The 24,109-nt window shown below is 47.6% G+C and overlaps 1 protein-coding gene across 2 annotated transcripts in view; it reads right to left on the bottom strand.

Moving 5' to 3' along the window:
- Positions 1 to 2,676: 2,676 nt before the first annotated feature.
- ZFAT (zinc finger and AT-hook domain containing) overlaps positions 2,677 to 24,109 on the bottom strand; it is a 186,696-nt gene continuing 165,263 nt past the window's right edge. For both annotated transcript variants that reach the window (XM_067711189.1, XM_067711191.1), the window contains one exon: positions 2,677 to 4,166. In XM_067711189.1, the coding sequence (XP_067567290.1) occupies positions 3,927 to 4,166 (240 nt within the window). In that variant the 3' untranslated portion in view covers positions 2,677 to 3,926. The remainder of the gene's footprint in view (positions 4,167 to 24,109) is intronic.

Below are 24,109 nucleotides of genomic sequence, written 5' to 3'. Positions count from 1 at the left end.
GCAGAATTCAGTATATATTTATGATGAAGACTCTCAACAAAGTCGGTATAGAGGGAGCACACCTCAACATAATAAAAGCCACATATGAAAATCCCACAGCTAACGTCATATTCAATAGTGAAAGCATTTCCTCTACGATCAGGAACAAGACAAGAATGTCCACTCTTGCCACTTTTATTCAACATAGTATTATAAGTCCCCAGCAATAGCAATCAGACAAGAAAAAGAAATAAAAGGAATCCAAATTGGAAAGAAAGAAGTAAAACTGTCACTGTTTGAAGATGACATGATACTATATATAGAAAACCTTAGAGATGACACCAAAAATCTGTTAGAACTAATAAATGAATTGAGTAAAGTGGCAGGATACAAAATTAATATACAGAAATCTGTTGCATTTCTATACACTAACAATGAACTATCAGAAAGAGAAATTAAGAAAACAATCCCACTTATAATTGCATTAAAAAGAATAGAACACCTAGGAATAAATCTAAACCAGGAGGTAAAAGACCTGTATTTGGAAAACTCTAAGACTCTGAAGACAGCACAAACAGATGGAAAGATATACCATGTTCATAGATTGGAAGAATTAATATTGTTAAAATGACCATACTACCCAAGGCAATCTACAGATTCAATACAATCCCCACCAAAATACCAATGGCATTTTCACAGAACTAGAATAAATAATCCTAAAATTTTTATGGAAACACAGAAGACCCCAAAGAGCCAAAACACTCTTGAGAAAGAACAATAAAGCTGGAGGTATCATACGCTCTGGTTTCAAACTACACTACAAAGCCACAGTGATCAAAACAGTAAGGTACTGGCACAAAAACAGACACGTAGATCAATGACACAGAATAGAGAACCCAGAAATAAACCCAACTTACATAGATGGTCAATTAATCTACAACAAAGGAGGCAAGAATATACAATGGGGGAAAAAATTTCTCCAATAAATAAATGAAACCTCCAGCTGAGAAAACTGGACAGCTGCATGTAGAAGAATAGAATTAGAACATTTTCTCACACCGTATACAAAAATAAACTCAAAGTGGATTAAAGACTTAAATCTAAGACCTGAAAACATAAACCCCCTAGAAGAAAACATAAGCAGTATGCTCTCTGACACCAGTCAGAGCAATATATATATATTTTTAATATGTCTTCTCAGACAAGGGAAACAAATGCAAAAATAAACACATGAGAATACATCAAACTAAAAAGCTTTTGCACCATAAAGGAAGTCATCAACAAAATGAAAAGGCCACCTACTGAATGGGAGAAAATATCTGCAAACAATATATCAGATAAGGGGTTAATATCCAAAATATCCAGAGAACTCATACAACTCAACATCAAAAATAAATAAACAATAAAAAATGGGCTGAAGACCTGAATAGGAATTTTTCCAAATAAGACATACAGATGGCCAACAGACACATGAAAAGATGCTCACTGTCACTAATCATCAGGGCAACGCAAAGGAAAACCATAACGAAATATCGCCTCACTCCTGTCAGAATGGCTGTTATCAAAAAAGCAGCAAATAACAAGTGTCGGTGAGGACGTGGAGAAAAGGGATCCCTTGTGCACTGCTGGTGAGAATGCAAATTGGTGCAGCCACTATGGAGAACAGTATGCCGGTTCCTCAAAAAATTAAAAATAGAACTACCATACAATCAGCAATTCCACAACTGGGTATTTTTTCAGAACAAAAACACAAATACTAATTCAAAAAGATATATGTACCCCTATGTTCACTGCAGCATTATTTTCAATAGCCAATATATGAAAGCAACCTAAGTGCCCATCAACAGATGAATAGGTAAAGAATATGTGGTATATCTACACAATAGAACATTACTCAGCCATAAAAGAAGAATGGAATCTAGCCATTTGTGACACCATGGATGGACTTAGAGGGTAGTATGTTAAGTGCAATAAGTTAGATAAAGACAAATACCTATGATTTCACTTATATGTGGAATCCAAAAAACAAAACAAACAAAACAGGTGGTTGCAGAGGGGAGAGGAGTTGGAGGGGTAAGTGAAATATGTGAGGGAGATTAAGAGGTACAAACTTCCAGTTACGAAACAAATGAGTCATAGGGATGAAATGTACAAGATGGAGAAATATAGTCAATAACTGTGTAATAACTTTGTATGATGACGGACGATAACTAGACTTACTGTGGTGATCATTTTGTAATGTATAAAAATATCCCATCACTATGTTGTGTACCTGGAACTAACGTAGTGTCGTAGGTCAATTATATGTCAAGAAACAAACAAACAAACACGACACACAGGCTTCTAAACATTAAGAGAAAAAAAATCCATCGTTTCGTTGTACCATTTATCTTTACCAAGACTGGTAGAAATCCACCACCCTTATTAGAGAAATAACTCAAAGTTCATTCTTTACTGAAAATGGGTCAGTAATGTCTTCCTTGGAAACAAAGGACAGCAAACCATTGTAGGATTAAAAATAATTCTCAAGCTTTTTCTTCATTTGTTACTGAATCAAAACTTTTGGCTGTTTTTAGTGCCCAAAGAGCATCAAAAACGTTGTTTCAGATGAACAGTTTTGTGAACCGTCCTATGTAATATAGATGCTTTCATTGTCTAGTCTAGAAATGTGAAAATCTAAAACCATGAGGCAATAGCTTGGTATTTTACAACTTAAAAGGATGGTTTATTCAAACAATTGGTTAGAATCACTATAAATTAAATAAAATTTCATTTGATAGAAAAAAGATCTTGACCTCAGTGAGCTGGACGTTGGGTGACGATGTCAGGAGACCCCGGGGCTGGACAGGGGGCAGTAGGATTCGCCTCGGTGTCTCCACAAAGCTGCCACACGGCAGAGGCGCCAAAAGGTACGGGATTTATCACGAGCACCTGGACTAAAAGGCAGTCGGACTAGAGAGCATCACGGAGGCTCCTGACTGTCGGTTTACTTCTCCTCCCAAGGTGGGAAGGGGCTGCAGCAAACCCAATGCGAGGTGCCAGGACGTGGGGCGCCAAGACCGTTAACCTCAAACAGTGGCCCCAAAGCAAGGCTAATGCTTCAGAGGGAGAACGAGCATCACTGTCACATTTTGAGGGCCTGGGTCTCAGAGAGGGTTGTCCTGGGTGGGGTCCAAATCCCAGATTCTGACTTGGGAAGGGGAAAGGTAAACCCACTAACCTAACAGAGGAGCAGAAGTACTCAGGCAGAGAATGCTTTTATTCTATCCAACTCACCTCCATAGAGTAGGAGGTGAATAGGAGAAAGTGCATTTATTTTAAAAGCAAAAGAATTCCAAGATAGTAAGCTGAGACCACCATGTGTGATGGGAGCGGGAGGGCCGTCAAACCATCGTTACTTCACACGATAATAAGCGCCCCTGATGCCTGAGGAGGGTAGAACTGTGTAGATGACCCCTCCCCTCTTTTCTCTCACAGGTGATTCAAACACCGTAAGGTCACTTTCTCTGACAGCTGTCTCCTGGTTACCAGGCTGCAGAGCAGTCCCAGGTAAAGATTCGGCACCCAGACAGGGGTCAAGGAGTTAGGCTGTGATTCAGGGAAGATGCCGATGAGAATTGGGGGTCTCTGTTCGACACTTGAAGCAAAGGGGCTATGCGGTACGGGCCATGTTTGGGGAGTTGAGGCACAGGTCTTTCTGGAAGCAGACGACGTGGGGGGAAGGTGCGTATGCCTGTGCTGTGGGCAGCGCTCCTGTGTCGCTGGTGATGCCGATCCCTCGCCCACCCAAAGCTGGGCCAGGAGAGCCCCACGCGGCCACCAGGGTGGACAGCGCAGAGGAGAGCCTGGGAGAGCACTTCTCTGGGGCCTCCCCGCCCTGGCTGTCCCGGGGGCTGCACAGAGGCCGGCAGCCCTGCCCCGTGGCGCTGTCCCACACTGCGTGTCCTCTAGAGCTCCGGGGCCGGCTGCCCCACGGCCTGCTCCTCCACGGGCTGCACGGCCTCCTGCACGTAGACGATGAACTCCGAGGCCTCCCCGCCCTGCGTGTAGACGGTTACCGTCTCAATGCCCTCCACGTCGTCGGAGGACACCACCAAGTGATGCTGCTCAGCCAGCTCCACGGAGGCCTGCTGGAGGGTCTCCTGGATCATGACCGTGTGGTTGGAACTGGGCTCCTCGTCCGTGACCTGCAGGAGGGCAAGAGAAAGGTCACACGGGCCCCACTTCCAGGTCCAGCAGGACAAGAGAATCACAGCGACTGCCTATGGAGCGTCTGGCACATTCCAGGAGCTGGTCCTTCCTGCACAGAATCATCTCAGCAATGCTCTACGCTTGCTCTCACCCCCGGTTTACAGATGAGGAGAGCGGCGCTCACCGGTGCAAAGTAACGTGGTCAGGGGCCCCAGCTGGGGCTCATGGTGGAACCCAAGTTCAAACACCCAGTCCAAGCTCTTCTCGTGATGCCTCCCAGAGGCGTGGGAGTTGCCGAGGCACTCTAGGAGTTACTTCCTGCAACCGTGTAGAGGGCTGGGTGCGGGGTCTCCTGGAAATTCATAGCTGGTCCATTTGGTGGTGGAAAAGGGACTAGTTTATCCTGGCTTATCTGTCTCTCCACACACTCTGGGAGCTCAGCTCTGTGTATGAAGAAGATCAACAGCACACCAGGCAGGAGTACACGCCCTTGCACGCCTGGTTTTGCCCAGGTGTCGTCCACCAACACTAGTGCCTCAGAGCCACGGGAGGGGTCTGCTGATGGGCACTCACTGCCCCGGGGCTCTGTCAGTGGAGGGGCCTGCTCACTCCTACGGGCGGGCCTTTCTCTGTAGCTCCAAGCAGGCCGATTCCAGACAAGGCCAAATTCCAGCTGGTGCTAAGGCCCCAGCTCCCTGACTGTGCATTCTGGTCTGTTTTACAACTGTCTTTGATTTTGAGAAGAGCAATGATACAAACAATATGGGAAAGATTTAGAAAGTGTTGAGACCCTAAGAGCTGCAGAAATGACTGAAGGATTAGAAAACCAGCCCAGGAGGACAGTGAAGGGGCCTGGACTTGCTGAGCTGGGGAACGAGAGCCCTCAGATGTAGGGAGGGATGTCACAGAGACCGGCCTTCCCCAGGGGGTCCGAAAGGCGAGGTGGAAAGAACTTTGTTCTGCACTTCGCGGGGCTTACACAGCAGCTCCCCCGCAGTTAGCTGTGAGCCTTGCCCACTCTCCCCTATGACTCTCAGGTGTCTCATCTGTAAAACAGGGACAAAAATGCCCACTTCAGAGAATGGCTAGGAGAACTGAAGAAGATTCCGTATGCAAAGTGGGTGCTTAATAACGTCACTGCGCTTTTGGTGTCTTCATTCGTGTACTGAACAACATTTTCTTAAGGTACTGCGGCATGTCAATTATTCATTCATTCAACAAAACCTTTGTCATTTTATCAGGTCCCAGTGAACTGAGCTCCGTGAGGGCTAGGACGGCACTGCCCCGGCAAAGCTCTTCTCCCAGAGCCTGGTGGGCAGGGCGGATGTCTGGCACGGAGCAAGAACCCAGTATTTGTGCAACGATGCTCCACTGGGTGCAGGTGCCCTGATGGGCGCTCAGGCAGCACATGGTGGAAAACCAGTCTAGCGGGGCAGACACAGGAACCGAGCAATGCTCTGACAGAGTGCCAGGGCAGCCTCCGGAGGAGGCATGGGATGGGACTCCAGGCAGAGAGGGCAGAAGGAGCAATGACTCCCAGGACCCCCAGGAGAGACTGGAAGCAGTGGGTTTGCTCAGGTGGCCTCTGTGAGCTCCCATTCATGACGCTTCTGACTCCCTTCCCAGCTGGAGCCTGGCGTGGGACGGTCTCCTCCCTGCCTGGCCCTCTATAACAAGCCACGACCCCATGCCGTCTCTGGGAACACCCCATGGGGCTTCCAGGGGTCTCCCTCGGCCCTGTGCCTGTGTCATTCCCTGACAGCAGGAAGGGCTGTGTCAGACGGGGTCATGTTTAATGCAGAGAAGAAAATGGACGAGGCACGTCTGGGGTGGGCTCCACACAAGGTTACTGATTGGAAGGAACCTTTAACTTGGACTGATGGAATTTACCAGAAGCTAGAGAGATACCCTGGGTGGAAAGTATTAATCCATTTAGCCTGAGCTGTTTTTCTGCAGTAGATGGAGGCCTTTTTCTTCTTTTACTGTTTGTTTCAATTTCATTTAAATGGGAAAATGTACTGTGAACCGAGACTTTAGAAGTAAATATTGATTTATTTCACTTTGAAAGAAGGTACCTGACAGAAGGGTGGAAAAGGGGGAAGGAATACTCAACAAATGCTTTTCTCTTAACTGTCAGTAAATTCTACATGAAGAAAGAAGTCAGGCGGCATGGGTGATTTATGCTGCGGTCCCAGCCTCAGGTGTGCAAAACAAGCTGATGCACTTCAGGTAAACAGATGACACAATGGTGACAAAGAAAAAGGGGGAGATCAACCAATACACGAGCTTTGAGATACGCTCCTGGCACTGTCGTTCACACACAGTGATTGCCATCATCAGAAATGAAGCCTAAAATGAGGAGGACGTCCAGCCTAAGACTTCACTCTCCTCTTGGACAACTCCAGCGCCTCGATGGCTGAGCACTGACAAGGGCTGACACTACTGCCCCGGACAAAGAGATCCCTGCCAGGCCCAGGGCTTTGATAAGCAGAGGCTGCAGCTCCTGTTCCCATGGCAGCAGGGTAGACACACACCCAGGAGCCGTCCCAGGAGGTCCCAGGACGACTGAGGCGTGGCTACTGCCCACAGATGTGGAAGAAGGGCAGAAACCAACATGAGGCCACCGTGCTCGAAATAAGGGCAATTACATGCTAACTCTGTCACATCAGGGCCCGGGGCCACTTCGTGGAAGGCGCTGTCTGCAGATGGTGGGAAAAGGCATGGCAGGCCGAGGGAAGGCGGCAAAGGGCAGGCATGTGCCCACAGCCCCACCAGGGCCACCGCCGCCTCCCAGTCACCAAGCCCACTGGGCAGAGCTCCATCCTCACCTCTCCACACGGTCCTTTGCTGTCTGACGCTGCTGAGCCAACCTCAACTTTACTCACTGAGACGCCCTCTTCGCTGCTTCCACACCCTCCGGTTCCAGGCTTCCCCATCACGCTTCTCGTGCCCTCCCTCAAAGCCCGGAGGACTCCTACATCCCCATCCTGCGTCTCCTACGGGCCCCTCGTCTGCACTGAGGCTTTGCTCCTAGCTGAGCGAGGGACCCCAGACCTCGAGTGTGTCTGCACAGGGGAGGCTCCCAGGGGCTGTGTGTCTGTCCAAAGTGCATGAGTCATAGGAGAGGCGGTGCTGGGGAGCGGGGGCGGGCGAGGCATGAAATGAAGTTCACAACCACATCCCGAAGAACCTCGCTCACCAGCTGAGAGACTGAGACTTGCTTTTACAAAGGAAGACGCTGGCGGCTTCCCAGGAAGCGTCCTGCATCACCCAACCGGCGGCAGCCCCTGAACCGCAACTTACCTAACATGAGAAGAGAAGACCTAGCAGCATCTGTCTCTCCCTCGAAATAGCTACATTTATGTGCCCATATTGCCTTTTCTACGTATTAAGTCTATTTAACATAATCCTCTCTCCATGTTTTTCCAATTTTCAGCTCTCGGGATTTGCCTACCGGAATCACCAGTTAAGTTCACTCACTGCTAATTACAAGAGTAAAATGAACTCTCCAAACATGGTCCGTTGGGCTTAATTCAGCAGACAGAGTGACAAAGATAAATGTCCAGTTCACAGAAGTCCTGCAAAGAGTGGCCCTCCAGATGGCACAGCTGTAACAGGCGGGGCGTCCAAAGCCTAACTCACCACAAGTTTACGTTCTCACAAGCTTGTGTGAGCAGCTCCGCCAGGCCCGGAGAGGCCCCGCTTCACGTACGGCTGGAGAAACAGGAGCCGGGGTGGTGGAGGGCTGCGTTACAGAGGGAGGCACAGAGGCTCCCTGCAGAGCAAGCCCCTCCTCCCACTTCCCGCACTCTACCTGTTACATGATTCTCCCTCTGTTTGTTGTTTGGCTTTGTGTTTCTGCAAACCATGGCATTTCTTCCCTGTCCCCGTGAAACCCGGTGGACACTCTCCCGGCCTCATCCCAATCATTTGCGCACAGCATCTCGTGGCTTGTGCATCTCTGAATGAAACCTCTAATGTCTGGTGACTCATCTAAGGTCAAACAGCTGGAAAGTAGCAAAATCTGGACGTTAGTCTGGGTGACCTCAGGTCCGGACACCTTCCTCAGCAGCTGTAGCGTGGCAGCATCTAAAGGGATTACATGCCATAGATCAACAGGGTTGAATTATTACTCTTTACCTACCCCTATCAGTTTATGGCTGGCTGTATAGCTCTCAACCATTTTCTTTGTTCAAAACGATCACTCTAGCAGTTTAATCTACTAGCACAGGCTTACAATTGTTCTCCACGGTAGAAATAATCTGGCTTCACAGTGTCATTATCCCCTGAGATGGGTACTCCATTTTCCCCAAGTGCTGTATCTAACACATCTTCCAGCTAAATTATCGGCAGCATAGAGAGCTTAATGGAAAACCTTAACCTATAGGACTGTGCAAATTATTCACTAAGTCAGCCTCTGAGTTCTGCAGCTCTGCCCACCTCAAGTGTTCCAGAATCTAGACCAGACCTCTAACAGACCAGGGCACTCTGCTGGGCTCTGTACTCGTGGGAGAGCAGCTTCCCACCGAGACCCCATCTCCTCCACGGAGATGACGGCGGCTAAGGGATAGCTGGGATGTGGGTGGGGGTGCTTGTGCCCCAGTCTGCACACCTCTGCTCCGCTGCACCGGCTCCCAGATACACAGACAGGGCCCTGTCATCTAAGACGTGGATGCTCAGCACCTCCCTCGTGCCCTACAGGCTCTGCGATAAGTGAGAAAAGACTTATGTGTGAATGAGTGAAGAGGGCAGCACACAACCCTATGTGCCACACTGTGTGTCCCCTCACTGAGCACAGCCCCTTGGGCATCCGTGCCCGGCCAGACCCTGCCTGCCCGGAGCTGCCGCCCCATGCCCAGTGCCCTCCCGGCCTCCTGGGTCCTCCCCCAGCGTGGCTGCCCTGCTCGGAGTCCCTCCCTCACTCCCTTTGGGCTCCCACTCCATTGTCACCGCGTCCAACAGGACGTCCCAGAGCCACCCCCCTAGCAGCAGCAGCAGCCTCGGGCACACTCCAGCCTCTCCTGCCCTCGTTCCTTCACTGCACTGTCGCCCCTGGGAATCCCATCACCTGTTCATCTACCTGCTCACCATCGTGAGCTTCATGAAAGCAGGGACCTGGGCCGTGTTTTGGCCACTTTATTCCAGCACCTGTGATGTGGCCTGGCACGAGGAAGGGCCTAGCCAGTACCCCCTGAACAGACGGCATCGGGCTCCACACCCGCACCAGAGGGGGGTCGGCACTCCTCGTGGGCGTCTATGTGCTATACAATCATGGGCCCCTCTTCTCTTTTTTCTGTCACCTAAATTTTTAAAATAATACAGTCCTTTAATAATGGGAAAAATGAGGCAAAAAGCAAGAGAGGAAAAAAGAAAAAGAAGGAAGACGCAGAATTGCTTCTTCCAAAAGCCACAAGGTGTTTTGGCCGAGAAAACATTTTCCCTCAGAAGCACAGGATGGTTCTCAGTGCCGTGCTGGGCACAGAGCGGGCACTTTGAAAAGCTGCGGAGAAACTGAACTCTCCAGAGTGGCGCATCAGGGGGAGGTGAGAAGAGGGTAGGCACTCAGCCTGTACCACAAGGAAAGACGAGGCAAGATGTCCCAAGTCAGCATTTCCTCCTGTACCAGCAGGAATGAAAGTTACTACGCAGAGTGAACGCAGCAAACCCTGCAGAAGGTGGGTGCAGACACTGGAGCGAGGCCGGTTTTCTAAGGAAGACAAGGTCTGATTTTGAAGAGAGCTGGCAGCGTAAAGTGCTGCTGGCCAGGGTCCTCACATGTAATCAGGCCCTACGGAGCATCACCTGATGATAATGTCCAGCAGGCAGGCAGGCAAAAGTTACCAGGCCCAGAGCGAGTGACACACCAGAAGAGGGACAGAAGACAAGCTTTAAAGTCGGAAGCAGATCTGAAGGCCAGTGCTTGCAATGGTCTGCTGGCCAGGAAAGGTGCTACCGTGGCTGCAGCAGGGATGTGCAGTTACATTAGCACCTGTGCTGCAAGACAGACAGACCGTGGCCTCTGTATGGACAACTCTGAGTGGTCAGCCATTTCCTGAATAAGCCACCTGACAAGCCTCTGGCTCTCATCTGTCATATGCTGAGTCCCCATGTACTTCAGATGCCTTCTCCGCCTCCTGTTCTAAGGAGAATTTAATGTGTCAGACACTCTGCTGGAAGCTGGAAACAGAACCATGGGCCCCCCATGCCCCCATCCTGACAGGGCTTGCAGACTAGTGGAGGGGGCAGACAGGACACTTCTCCTGGACCCCCAGGGTGGGCAGGGGGCAGACTGGACAGTGGTCAGGGCTGGTTTCCTGAAGGAGATGCCCCGGTCTTGAACACGGTAGCATTTCCAATAATCAGAAGAATGTGAACATTTTCTAAGGTCCCTTCCACTGCGGAAATTCTCAGCCTCTATGATACGGTAAGAATTAGAGAGCTGCAGACAAAAATCCAAATACTACAACCAGACAAGAATGAAAAGAACACCTGGTGGTGTTTGCATGGCCCACCGAGCTGAGGCGGCCCTGCAGCCATTTCGCAGGAGCAACAGTGGTCTGAAGGTCTGTACGAGGCCTCTGCATGCTGCACCCTACGAGCAAGTGACACTAGACCATGCACAAAGGAAAAGAGAAAAAAAGAGCATTGCAAAGAAGATGGTGGAGTAGAAGGATGTGCGCTCACTCCCTCTTATGAGAGCACCGGAATCACAGCTAACTGCTGAACAGTCATCGACAGGAAGACACTGGAACTCACCAAAAAAGATACCCCACATCCAAAGACAAAGGAGAAGCTGCAGTGAGACGGTAGGAGGGGCACAATCACAATAAAGTCAAATCCCATAACTGCTGGGTGGGTGACTCACAAACTGGAGAACACTTATACCACAGAAGTCCACACACTGGAGTGAAGGTTCTGAGCCCCATGTCAGGCTTCCCAACCTGGGAGTCTGACAACGGGAGGAGGAATACCTAGAGAATCAGACTGTGAAGGCCATTGGGATTTGCTGGCAGGACTTCGACAGAACTGGGGGAAACAGAGACTCCACTCTTGGAGGGCACACACAAAGTAGTGTGTGCATCAGGACCCAGGGGAAGGAGCAGTGACCCTAGGGGAGACTGAACCACACCTACCTGCTAGTGGTGGAGGGTCTCCTGCAGAGGCGGGGGGTGGCTATGTCTCACCGTGAGGACAAGGACACTGGCAGCAGAAGTTCTGGGAAGTACCCCTTGGCTTGAGCCCACCCGGAGTCCACCATTAGCCCCAGCAAAGAGCCGGGTAGGCTCCAGTACTGGGTTGCCTCAGGCCAAACAACCAACAGGGAGGGAACCCAGCTCCACCCATCAGCAGACAAGTGGATTAAAGTTTTACTGAGCTCTGCCCACCAGAGCAAAAGCCAGCTCTACCCACCATCAGTCTCTCCCATCAGGAAACTTGCACAAGCCTCTTAGATAGCCTCATCCACCAGAGGGCAGACAGCAGAAGCAAGAAGAACTACCATCCTGAAGCCTGTGGAACAAAAACCACATTCACAGAAAGATAGACAAGATGAAAAGGCAGAGGCGCTGTGTACCGGATGAAGGAACAAGATAAAACCTCAGCAAAACAATCAAATGAAGTGGAGATGGGCAACCTTCTAGAAAAAGGATTCAGAATAATGATAGTGAAGATGATCCAGGACCTTGGAAAAAGAATGGAGGCAAAGATCGAGAAGATGCAAGAAATGTTTAACAAAGACCTAGAAGAATTAAAGAACAAACAAAGAGGGCTTCCCTGGTGGCACAGTGGTTGAGAGTCCACCTGCTGATGCAGGGGACACGGGTTCGTGCCCCAGCCCGGGAAGATCCCACATGCCGCGGAGCGGCTGGGCCCATGAGCCATGGCCGCTGAGGCTGCACGTCCGGAGCCTGTGCTCCGCAACGGGAGAGGCCACAACAGTAAGAGGCCAGCGTACCGAAAAAAAAAAAAAAGAGAGGGGTGAACAATACAATAACTGAAATGAAAAATACACTAGAAGGAATCAATAGCAGAACAACAGAGGCAGAAGAACGGATAAGTGACCTGGAAGACAGAATGGTGGAATTCACTGCTGCGGAACAGAATAAAGAAAAAGGAATGAAAAGAAATGCAGACAGCCTAAGAGACCTCTGGGACAACATTAAATGCACCAACATTCGCATTATAGGGGTCCCAGAAGGAGAAGAGAGAAAGGAGCAGAGAAAATATTTGAAGAGATTATAGTGGAACACATGGGAAAGGAAATAGCCACCCAATTCCAGGAAGCGCAGAGAGTCCCAGGCAGGATAAACCCAAGGAGAAACACACCGAGACACACAGTAATCAAACTGACAAAAATTAAAGACAAAGAAAAATTATTGAAAGCAGCAAGGGAAAAACGACAAATAACATACAAGGGAACTCCCATAAGGTTAACAGCTGATTTCTCAGCAGAAACTTTACAAGCCAGAAGGGAGAGGCACGATATATTTAAAGTGATGAAAGGGAAGAACCTAAAACCAAGATTACTCTACCCAGCAAGGATCTCATTCAGATTCAACAGAGAAATCAAAAGCTTTACAGACAAGCAAAAGCTAAGAGAATTCAGCACCACCAAACCTGCTCTACAAATCCTAAAAGAACTTCTCTAAGTGAGAAACACAAGGGAAGAAAAGGACCTACAAAAACAAACCCAAAACAATTAAGAAACTGGTAATAGGAACATACATATCTATAATTACCTTAAATATGAATGGATTAAATGTTCCATCCAAAAGACACAGGCTCACTGAATGGATACAAAAACAAGACCCATATATATGATGTCTACAAGAGACCCACTTCAGACCTAGGGACACATACAGACTGAAAGTGAGGGGATGGAAAAAGATATTCCATGCAAATGGAACTCAAAAGAAAGCTGGAGCAGCAATACTCATATCAGATAAAATAGACTTTAAAATAAAGAATGTTAAAAGAGACAGGGAAGGACACTACATAATGATCAAGGGATCAATCCAAGAAGAAGATATAACAATTATAAATATATATGCACCAACACAGGAACACGTCAATACATAAGGCAAATGCTAACAGCTATAAAAGAGGGAATCGTCAGTAACACAATAATAGTGGGGGACTTGAACACCGCACTTACACCAATGGACAGATCATCCAGACAGAAAATTAGTAACGAAACACAAGCTTCAAATGACACATTAGACCAGACAGACTTAACTGATGTTTATAGGACATTCCATCCGAAAACAGCAGATTACACTTTCTTCTCAAGTGCATATGGAACATTCTCCAGGATAGACCACATCCTGGGTCACAAATCAAGCCTTGGTAAATTGAAGAAAACTGAAATCATATCAAGCATCTTTTCTGACCACTATACCATGAGATTAGAAATCAATTACAGGGAAAAAAATGTAAAAAACACAAACCTGTGGCTAAACAATCCATTACTCAATAACCAAGAGATCAGTGAAGAAATCAAAGAGGAAATCAAAAAATACCGAGAGACAAGTGACAATGAAAACACGACAATCCAAAACCTATGGGATGTAGCAAAAGCAGTTCTAAGAGGGAAGTTTATAGCAATACCAGCCTACCTCAAGAAACAAGAAAAGTCTCAAATAAACAATCTAACTTTACACCTAAAGGAACTAGAGAAAGAAGAACAAATAAAACCCAAAGTTAGTAGAAGGAAAGAAATCACAAAGATCAGAGCAGAAATAAATGAAATAGAAACAAAGAAAACGATAGCAAACATCAATAAAGCTAAAAGCTGGTTTTCTGAGAAGATAAACAAAATTGATAAATCTTTAGCGAGACTCATCAAGAAAAAGAGGGAGAGGATTCAAATCAATAAAATTAGAAATGAATAAAGGAAAAGTTACGACACCGCAGAAATACAAAGCATCCAAAGAGACTACTACAAGCAACTCTATGCCAATAAAATGGACAACCTGAAAGAAATGGACAAATTCTTAGAAAGGTATAACCTTCCAAGACTGAACCAGGAAGAAACAGAAAATATGAACAGACCAATCACAAGTAACGAAATTGAAACTGTGATAAAAAATCTTCCAACAAATGAAAGTCCAGGACCAGATGGCTTCACAGGTAAATTCTTTTTTTTTTTGAATAGGAAGAACTTTATTTAATGTGTTACATTTTATTTGGTTCTCATAGCACAGAGAATATTTTTTAAATGAATATATTTGGAAACTTTTTAGTTCTTGAGTTTTTAGATACAGTACTGTCATATTTTGGGGCTGCTGTTAACAAAAAGCTCATTAAGGTAGTTAAAATATTACATAACCCAAGAAGGTAAAATCAGTGCCTCAGGGTCCCCCTCCAAAATAGTACAAATAATAATTTTTCTGAAAAATAATGACATGCCGGACGTCTAAAGTTTCTTAAACCTATGAGTCACTGATGTGTGGAGTTTTGATCTACTATCTCTGGATTCAAGGCCGCCTAAACACATCACAGTATCTTGTTAACAAAAGTCACGATACAGTATGTCTTAAAGGTTTTACTTCACACGTACAGAAAACCACTGAGAGCATTGCCTTTACCTTTCCTAGTGGAATTTCAGTAGCAATATTTATCCTCTTAAAAGAGTTTTCAGAGTAAAAGTTTTACTATAGAATGCAAATCAAGCACTGAATTCCAAAACTTAGAATCACTGTAAATGCAGCCTTTGAGTTCAGTTCAATTAAATCATTCATTTATCAAAGCCCCAACTACGCAGTAACTTGTTGGTAATTGCTCCCATGCATTTTTTTAAAAAAAAAAAATCTTTATTGGAGTATAATTGTTTTACAAAGGTGTGTTAGTGTCTGCTGTATAATAAAGTGAATCAGCTATACATATACATATAGCCCCATATCTCCTCCCTCTTGCGTTTCCCTCCCACCTTCCCTATCCCACCCCTCTAGGTGGTCACAAAGCACTGAGCTGATCTCCCTGTGCTATGTGGCTGCTTCCCACTAGCTATCTATTTTACATTTGGTAGTGTATATATGTCCATGCCACTCCCTCACTTCACCCCAGCTTATCCTTCCCCCTCCCCATGTCCTCAGGTCCACTGTCTTAGTCTGTGTCTTTATTCCTTCACAGGTGAATTCTATCAAACACTTAGAGAAGAGTTAACACCCAACCTTCTCAAACTCTTCCAAAAAACTGCAGAGGAAGGAACACTCCCAAACACATTCTATGAGGCCACCATCACCCTGATACCAAAACCAGACAAAGATACTACAAAAAAAGAAAATTACAGACCAATATCACTGATGAATATAGATACAAAAATCTCCAACAAAATACTAGCAAACAGAATCCACCAACACATTAAAAGGATCATACACTTGGTGCAGACTTCTCTGGGGAAATACTTTCTTTAAACGATTATTTCAGTAATTATTTTTACATGTTGAGTCTCTTCAGTGGAAGTTTCTTTTAATTCAATTTATAAATTCCTTTATAAAAAATACTACCATAACAGGAAAATTTAATGAGAGTAAAATAAAAGTTAACAGTTCTTGCCTCACAGATATAAGAGGGAAAAAAAAAAAAAAGGATCATACACCATGATCAACTGGGGTTTATCTCAGGGATGCAAGGATTCTTCAGTATATGCAAATCAATCAATGTGATAAACCATATTAACTAACTGAAAAATAAAAACCATATGATCATCTCAATAGATGCAGAAAAAGCTTTTGATAAAATTCAACACCCATTTATGATAAAAACTCTCCCAAAAGTGGGCATAGAGGGAACCTACCTCAACATAATAAAGGCCATATATGACAAACCCACAGCAAACATCACTCTCAATGGTGAAAAACTGAAAGCATTTCCTCTGAGATCAGGAATAAGACAAGGATGTCCACTCTCGCCACTATTATTCAACATAGTTTTGGAAGTCCTAGCCATGGCAATCAGAGAAGAAAAAGAAATAAAAGGAATACAAATTGGAAAAGAAGTAAAACTGTCACTGTTTGCAGATGACATGATACTATACATAGAAAATCCTAAAGATGTCACCAGGAAACTACTAGAGCTAATCAATGAATTTGGTAAAGTTGTAGGATACAAAATTAATGCACAGAAATCTCTGGCGTTCCTATACAATAACAACAAAAGATCAGAAAGAGAAATTAAGGAAACAATCCCATTCACCACTGCAAGAAAAAAAATAAAATACCTAGGAATAAACCTGCCTGAAGAGGTAAAAGAACTGTATGCAGGAAACGATAAGACACTGATGAAAGAAATCAAAGATGACACAAACAGATGGAGAGATATACCATGCTCCTGACTGGAAGATTCAACATTGTGAAAATGACTATACTACCCAAAGCAATCTACAGATTCAATGCAATCCCTATCAAATTACCAATGGCATTTTTTACAGAACTAGAACAAAAAATCTTAAAATTTGTATGAAGACACAAAAGACCCTGACTACCCAAAGCAATCTTGAGGGAAAAAAACAGAGCTGGAGGAATCAGACTCCCTGACTTCAGACTATACTACAAAGCTACACTAGTCAAGACAGTATGGTACTGGCACAAAAACAGAAATACAGATCAATGGAACAGGATAGAAAGCCCAGAGATAAACCCATGCACCTATGGTCAACTAATCTATGACAAAGGAGGCAACTAATCTATGACAATGGAGAAAAGACAGTCTCTTCAATAAGTAGTGCTGGGAAAACTGGACAGCTACATGTAAAAGAATGAAATTAGAATACTCCCTAACACCATACACAAAAATAAACTCAAAATGGATTAAAGACCTAAATGTAAGACCAGACACTATAACACTCTTAGAGGAAAACATAGGAAGAACGCTCCTTGACATAAATCACAGCAAGATCTTTTTGAACCCACCTCCTAGAGTAATGGAAATAAAAACAAAAATAAACAAATGGGACCTAAGGAAACTTAAAAGCTTTTGCACAGCATAGGAAACTATAACAAGATGAAAAGACAACCCTCAGAATGGGAGAAAATATTTGCAAACTAATCAACGGACAAAGGATTAATCTCCAAAAATACATAAACAGCTCATGCAGCTCAATATTAAAAAAACAAACAACCCAATCCAAAAATGGGCAGAAGCCCTAAATAGATATCTCTCCAAAGAAGACATACAGATGGCCAAGAGGCACATGAAAAGATGCTCAGCATCACTAATTATGAGAGAAACAGAAATGAAAACTACAATGAGGTATCACCTCACACCAGTTAGAATGGGCATCATCAGAACATCTACAAACAACAAATGCTGGAGAGGGTGTGGAGAAAAGGGAACCCTCTTGCACTGCTGGTGGGAATGTAAACTGATACAGCCACTATGGAGAACAGTATGGAGGTTCCTTAAAAAACTAAAAATAGAATTACCATATGATCCAGCAATCCCACTACGAGGCATCTATCCAGAGAAAACCATAATTCAGAAAGACACATGCACCCCAATGTTCACTGCAGCACTATTTACAATAGCCAGGTCATGGAAGCAACCTAAATGCCCATCGACAGACGAATGGATAAAGAAGATGTGGTACATATATACAATGGAATATTACTCAGCCATAAAAAGGAACAGAATTGGGTCATTTGTAGAGACGTGGATGGACCTAGAGACTGTCATACAGAGTGAAGTAAGTCAGAAAGGGAAAAACAAATATCTATATTAACGCATAGATGTGAAATCTAGAAAAATGGTATAGATGAACTGGTTTGCAGGGCAGAAATTGAGACACAGATGTAGACAACAAACGCATGGACACCTATGGGGGAAAACAGCAGGGGGGTGGGGGTGGGGGGGTGATGAACTGGGAGGCTGGGAATGACATGTATACACTGATGTGTATAAAATGGATGACTAATAAGAACCTGCTGTATAAAAAAATTAAATTAAATTAAATTTTAAAAAAAAAAGAACACTGCAGTCAGTCCTTTCATGTGAAATATTCCGCTATTTGTGTTGAAGCTCTGGAGCCTTACTTTTTACAGCAGTTAGGGTTTCACTCACTGCTCTAATTACAACCAAACCAGAGGTTCCTCTAGCATTCTCAAAAGGGGACTGCAGACCCATTTCACAAGGTTAATAAGCAAGCACATTTACTGTCACAACCTTAGGTCAGGTGTGGCGTTGCATACGTCAGAAACAAAGGGAAATGGTAAATACTATCCTGAATTTATAAACGAATGTGGTTTATAAAAAAGCATCATAAATTCCCAACTCTAAAACTGTACACATATATATGGTACCCAAAAAAGGGGTAAATATTATGTGCGAGAAACTTGTGGAAATACAAAATATATTCATAGGCAGGAAGAAACCATTCCATACATCAATGAAGATTTAAAGCGTTTTTTAAAAAAAGAAAGAATGCACAGGAAGTGAGGAGGGCTGTGATGCATGCCCACGTCAGGCAAGGCATCTTTCGTGAGGAGACGTCATAATGCCTCCCCTCCACCCTAATTCTCTCTTGATTGTAAGGAGAGAGCAGACATTTTCTTTTCTGTAGACCCCATAAACAGTCCAAAGCCCGGGTTGTAAAGACAGCTCACTAAAAACAGTCCCTGCCAGTCCCCACGTGTATGTCCTGGCTCTCAGAGACGCTGCAGGGTCCAGCTGGCCGACACTCGGCCACCCCATGCTGAGGCCCCAGAGTACCCAGGAGCCCCCTGCACAGGGCGGCCTTGTCCATGGGGTCCTGGCCTGCAGGGGACAGACAGGACTCACTCTCTTTGCTGTGACAGAGGGGTCTGGAAACGGGAAGAGAGGTGCCTCCTACTGGCCCCAAGCCCATCATAGGATGAGGATGGAAAGGCTTGCCCGTTGGCCAAACCAACTCGGTAGGCAGCTGAGTTTAGCAGCGAAAAGAGGGTGTGCACAGCTAGGACACCCTGTGTTTCTCAGGAGTCCAAGCACAGGTGAGTGTGATCTCGATATCCACGTGACCAAGGAAAGAACAATCCCTCCTTCTCTTGTAAGTGGTGGTACAATGGGAAGGGCAGCGTGGTCTGTCTCAGCACATGTGAGAATAAGAGATGGTGGGGCGCCCGGGGCCTGGCGCAAGGTGAGTGGTAAGCAGTGTGTGGTGCTCACTGCTAGCGGTGTCATCCCCTCCAGGGGCGGTGTCCCCACCAGCCCCATCTCCCCACTGCCCCTCAGGGTGCACGATTAGTACACCCACTCCCAGACGATGTCCACACAGCACGTGGTTTATAGTAGGCACTCCACACATGCCTGACTTGAATTCTTCTGATGTCTGCCCCAGGAGATCTTTTCAAACCGAGCTCAAACAGAGCATATTCACAGCGACAGGGAAGGAGGCAGGAGGTAGCTTCTGACCGCCTCTGAATATCTTCTGATATTTAGACAGGTCTATTGTGCACAATGCTGCACACTGGTGACCTTTCAGCACACTACATTGCATTCCACTTAGTACCACGCACTGCCTGGGCTCTGCACCCCTGTCAAGCACCTGGCCCAGGGGGCCATGCTTCTCCAAAAGCCTCACCTCTGCCCAGTAGCCCGTGGGCGCAGATGGGCCACTCCCGGGGTCAGGCAGGGCTTCACTGAACTCCCCTGCATGGCAGTTTGCGACCATCTCTCTCTGCACGCGCTCAGGACAAAAGGCCTCCACGCTCTTGATGCTCACCAGACCCCGCCCTCCCCAACCTGACCGGCAGGTGCTCCATGGAGACGTGGGGTGGTGGACCCCCTCCCTCTGCCACCCCCTCTGTGCTGGGGAGGTACGGGCTTCTCTCCTCAGCTGGTGCAGACTCTTCTCCCCCCGATTTAACAAACTGTTTCCTCTAGCAGTTCCTCTCCCTGTCCTTTTACACAGATGACGGGCAGCCTCCACAAGACCCCATGGGCAAGGACATGGAGCTGGCAGGACGCACCCTGTTCCTCCCTGGACCTCCAAGCCGCTGCCCTCACCCAAGGGAGAAAGGCAGGCTAAATTCCCAGTGATGAAGCACATCCACGTTCTGTTTAAAGAATGTTTATCATAACAAAACATACACCACTTCAATCGCCCCTCAAACCCACCCAGGTAAGTTCATCAGTGGCAAAGTAGGTCTAAGAACAGAACAAGGGGCTGCGATGGTCTTAGTGTTGACACCCGCCCTGTGCGCTGATGTGAGCAGCCTAAGACTCCGCCCTGAGGCTCTGCGTGGATGCCGCTTCCTGCTCATCAAAGCCACTCGCCCATTTCCCTCCTACTGGTACTTCTCTCTCCGAGTAGGGAGACCTGCCCACCTCGACCCTCTCTGGCCCTTCTCCCTTTGCCTGCTCTCAAGTCTGGTGCCCCTTCTGGCTCAGAGCTCCTCACCCAACTGCCCATTACTGTGGCCAAGCGGTTGCATGATGCCACTCAGCTCCAGCTCTTCCAGATCAGCCTCCTCGAGGGCCTTCTCCAGGGAATGACCCAGAATGTCACGACAACTGCACGTGGTAAGGGGTCAAACTGCCTCCAGCCACAAACACGGCAGTTTACATAATGCAACCACCTGCCTGGACCAAGCAACAGACTCTCCTATGAAGCAGGCAGTGTTTCATCCACCCTGGGACTCCTACTGCTGAGCACAGGGCCTGGACGGCTGCATCAGTACCTGCTTGCTGAGCAGAAGCTTCCAGAAGCAAAGCAGTTATGGCTGAATTCTAGGAGCAACTCGATGAACTCAGACAGAGGTTAAGGAGCTATGTCACTCCTATGACAGGAGCTAAGATTAGACCTAACCAGCGCCAGGCTCCCTGCCAACTGCTTCATTCGCATAATTATGCATAACCCGTACATTAGCCCCATGGGGTAGGTTCTATTATTTTCCCATTTTACAGATGAGAAAACAGACGTTCAAAGAGGAGAAGTGCTTTGTCCCTAGTCATACACTATGAAGTGACAGACGCGGGGTCACACCCAGGCCATCTGGCCCCGAGCTGTGTCCTCCTCCATGCACTGTGACCTGGCCCGGGGCGACCCCCGAAATGGGCTTCTCAGGAGACCCCCGTGCGCTGTTCATCCAGGGAGGGCCCCTGTCTCAGAGGCCTGAGCCTCCCCCGGCGGGGCACCCACAGCAGCTGGAAATCACTAGGCTGCTCAGCTGGGTCCCGACGAGGGCAGCCCCAGCCCACCTGGCTCGGCTTCCCGAGTCTGATGCCCCAGCGGTGCTTCTGAACGCTCGTGAGGCCTTTACAATGTGCCAGGCCCTGAGCTAAGTGCTACAGACCTCCTCCAACTTGCTGGGGAGAAAAGGCGGGTGGGCAAACCAGCTGACTAAGATACGGCTGGTGGCAGAGTCTCTGAGAACTGACTCCTGCCCACCATCCCCCATTCTCCCCACGACCTAGACAGACGGGAGGCGAGCTTCGGCTCCCTGACCAGGGCAGCCCCTCTGTAAACATCCTCTTCCTACTCCCCGACTGGGGAAGCAGGGCCACAACTGGACCAGGTGGTCCGGCCTAGAGTCTCAGATCCAGGCCACTGTCCATGACAGGCCCACAGTGGGGATCCCTCTCTGAGCCTCTGCTTTTCCGTGGAAGGGGCAGAGTAGTCTTCTTGCACTGGACGGCCACGCCTCCACCCACTTCTCTGCTTACTCAGGGGGGTGGACTTGGGGCTCCTGGAGAAGCAGGAAGCCCCCTGAGGCCTCCGGGCTGCAGGTGCACCAGAGCGGCTAGGGCAGGTGCCGCAGGCACGCAGCTGTTAACAACGGGGCGCTTCTCTGCCCACGCAGTCCATGACCATGTTCGCTTTCTATCACCACCTATAAAACTACTAGGCTCAAAACACAAATCCTTCAGCTTCTAATCGCACTGACGCCTGCCCCCAGGTGAGGCAGTGCCCTGCCTTCAAGGGCTCAGGGCACTGGATCAGGCCCCCCTGGCCCATTCCCCGGCTCAACTCCACTGTGCCAGCTCACAACACAGGGCGGTTCTGGAGGACGGGCCCGACAGGACCTGAGAGGGCCGAGCCCTGGACCAGGAGTCAGCCCCGCTGAGGGGAGGAAGGAGCGCCTGGGCCACGGGGCACGGCCGGCGCGGAGGCCTGGAGGTGGGCACAGAGCAGCCTGGTGGGCCGGTGCAGCCAGAGCGAGGAGATGCCGCGGGAGGCCGGCTGCTGCGGGGCTGGGAGGCCAGGGCGAGGTCCTGTCCCAGCTTACCGGAGACTTTCAAGTTACTGGAGCGTTTTCAGGGAGGGATGCCGGGATCTGATTTACATTTTGAAAAGATCGCTCTGTCTGAAAACTGCATCTTAGAGCAGCAGGCGAGATGGTAGGAGCCAGGTGAAGAGCGAGGCCTGTGACCAGGGAGGAAGGCTGACAGCTCAGAGCAGAGCCCCTCCGGGGGACAGGGACGACGGTGCGATGCAGAGTTTGATTCAGCAAGTCTGAGGGGGAGCCGGACATTCTGCATTTCTAACCAGCCCCCTGTGCTGATGCTGCCCGCCCGGGGACTGCATTTTCCGTAGTCAGGGCTTGCTGGAGGTGGCAGCCTGGGGCCGGGGTGATTTAAGGTGCATGGTGAAGGGAGCGCCCAGAGCAGGGAGAAAACTTGCTGATGGATCGATGTGGGGCTGAGAGAGGCCGAGGAGGGAAGACAGACCCCCGGCAGCTGGAGTGCAGTACGTGTATTTACTAGATGGGGAAACTGGATGGAGGGGGGGTGGGGAAGAGGTGTGGAGTCCACACCACGGGACACTAAGAGTCCTGCTTAGGGGAACGCCTCTGGCTAGCATGGAGGCTACTGCCCCGGGGGAGAGAAGCGCAAGAGCCAGCCTGCGGCAGCACTGCCCTGGGCCAAACCCAAGGAAGGCTGGACCAGAGCCCTTCGGATGGTGACTACAGTTCTGGCTTCTCCGACCAGGGCCATCACAGCCCTGCCTTTGCCCCCAACCTCAAGCAGACTGAGCGATGTCAGCCAGCAAGGGGAAGCTGCAGAGAGGGGAGGAAGCAAATAAAACCCACCTGCCCTGGCCAAGGACGTGGACCAGGAAATGGGCTCCCGAGCAAACAGTAACAAGCACAGCAGTGTTAAAACTCAAGTAAAGTGGGATTCTGCAAATTGCACCAACCGAGCTGCAGCTTCTTGGGGCGTAATGGGAAAACTGGGTCATAGAAAAAGGGAAAGAGAAGCAAAGTTCAATAACTGAGATCTTCAGGTCAGCTAAAGATGTTCTATATGAAAAAGAGTGTCAGAATGGGATAGGGAAAAAGCCTTTATTCTCTATTTTTTCAGACAATTTCCCATATGGCCACAGATATATCATGGAATGTACTTTCACTTTTAAAATTTCACAAAGAAATGGAATTTTCAGTCACTGCCATGGAGTAAAGGGGCTCAGCAAGTCATAAAAGAGCTATGAAAGGAAGTAGTTTTGAGTATCAGCCATCAGAAATCATATCAGGAACAGAAATCTCTGAATGAAGTTTTATTTAAGACAGAAAAAGAAAAGATTCAAATGGCTAAGGGAGAATTAAAGAAGGCTCACGAAGGACAAGAGCTGGCGTTAAGTGACAGGGGAGAGGAACCCGTCGCCAAGACCCTGCGGGAACTGTCTCGACCTATATGCTGAAGGTCACCACTCAGTCACTGCAGGACAAACGCTCTATAAGGAATGTGAAGTACGCAAATATTTGAAGAGGCTACCTGTGTGTGTAATTAGAAGTTTGATATAATTAAGGCTGGCAGGGCCCCAGGATTGCACCGCAAAGTTCTTTAGGCAGGACTCAAACCTCACTAATCAAAATACGCAGTTGAAAACGGGTTCTCACAGGAAGGGGCAGGATAAGAGGGAAAAACAGAGAAAGGAGTCAGTGAGACTTCCATATTTATATAGCAATCAAAAGGACTGGGAATTAAAAGATAAAAGATGTCTATCTGGATTGCAGGCATCTCT

Source organism: Pseudorca crassidens, chromosome 17, assembly GCF_039906515.1.
Source record: "Pseudorca crassidens isolate mPseCra1 chromosome 17, mPseCra1.hap1, whole genome shotgun sequence".
NCBI classification, from domain to species: Eukaryota; Metazoa; Chordata; class Mammalia; order Artiodactyla; family Delphinidae; genus Pseudorca; species Pseudorca crassidens.
Note: the sequence above shows the minus strand (reverse complement) of the source record. Positions and strands in the feature narration are given on the sequence as shown.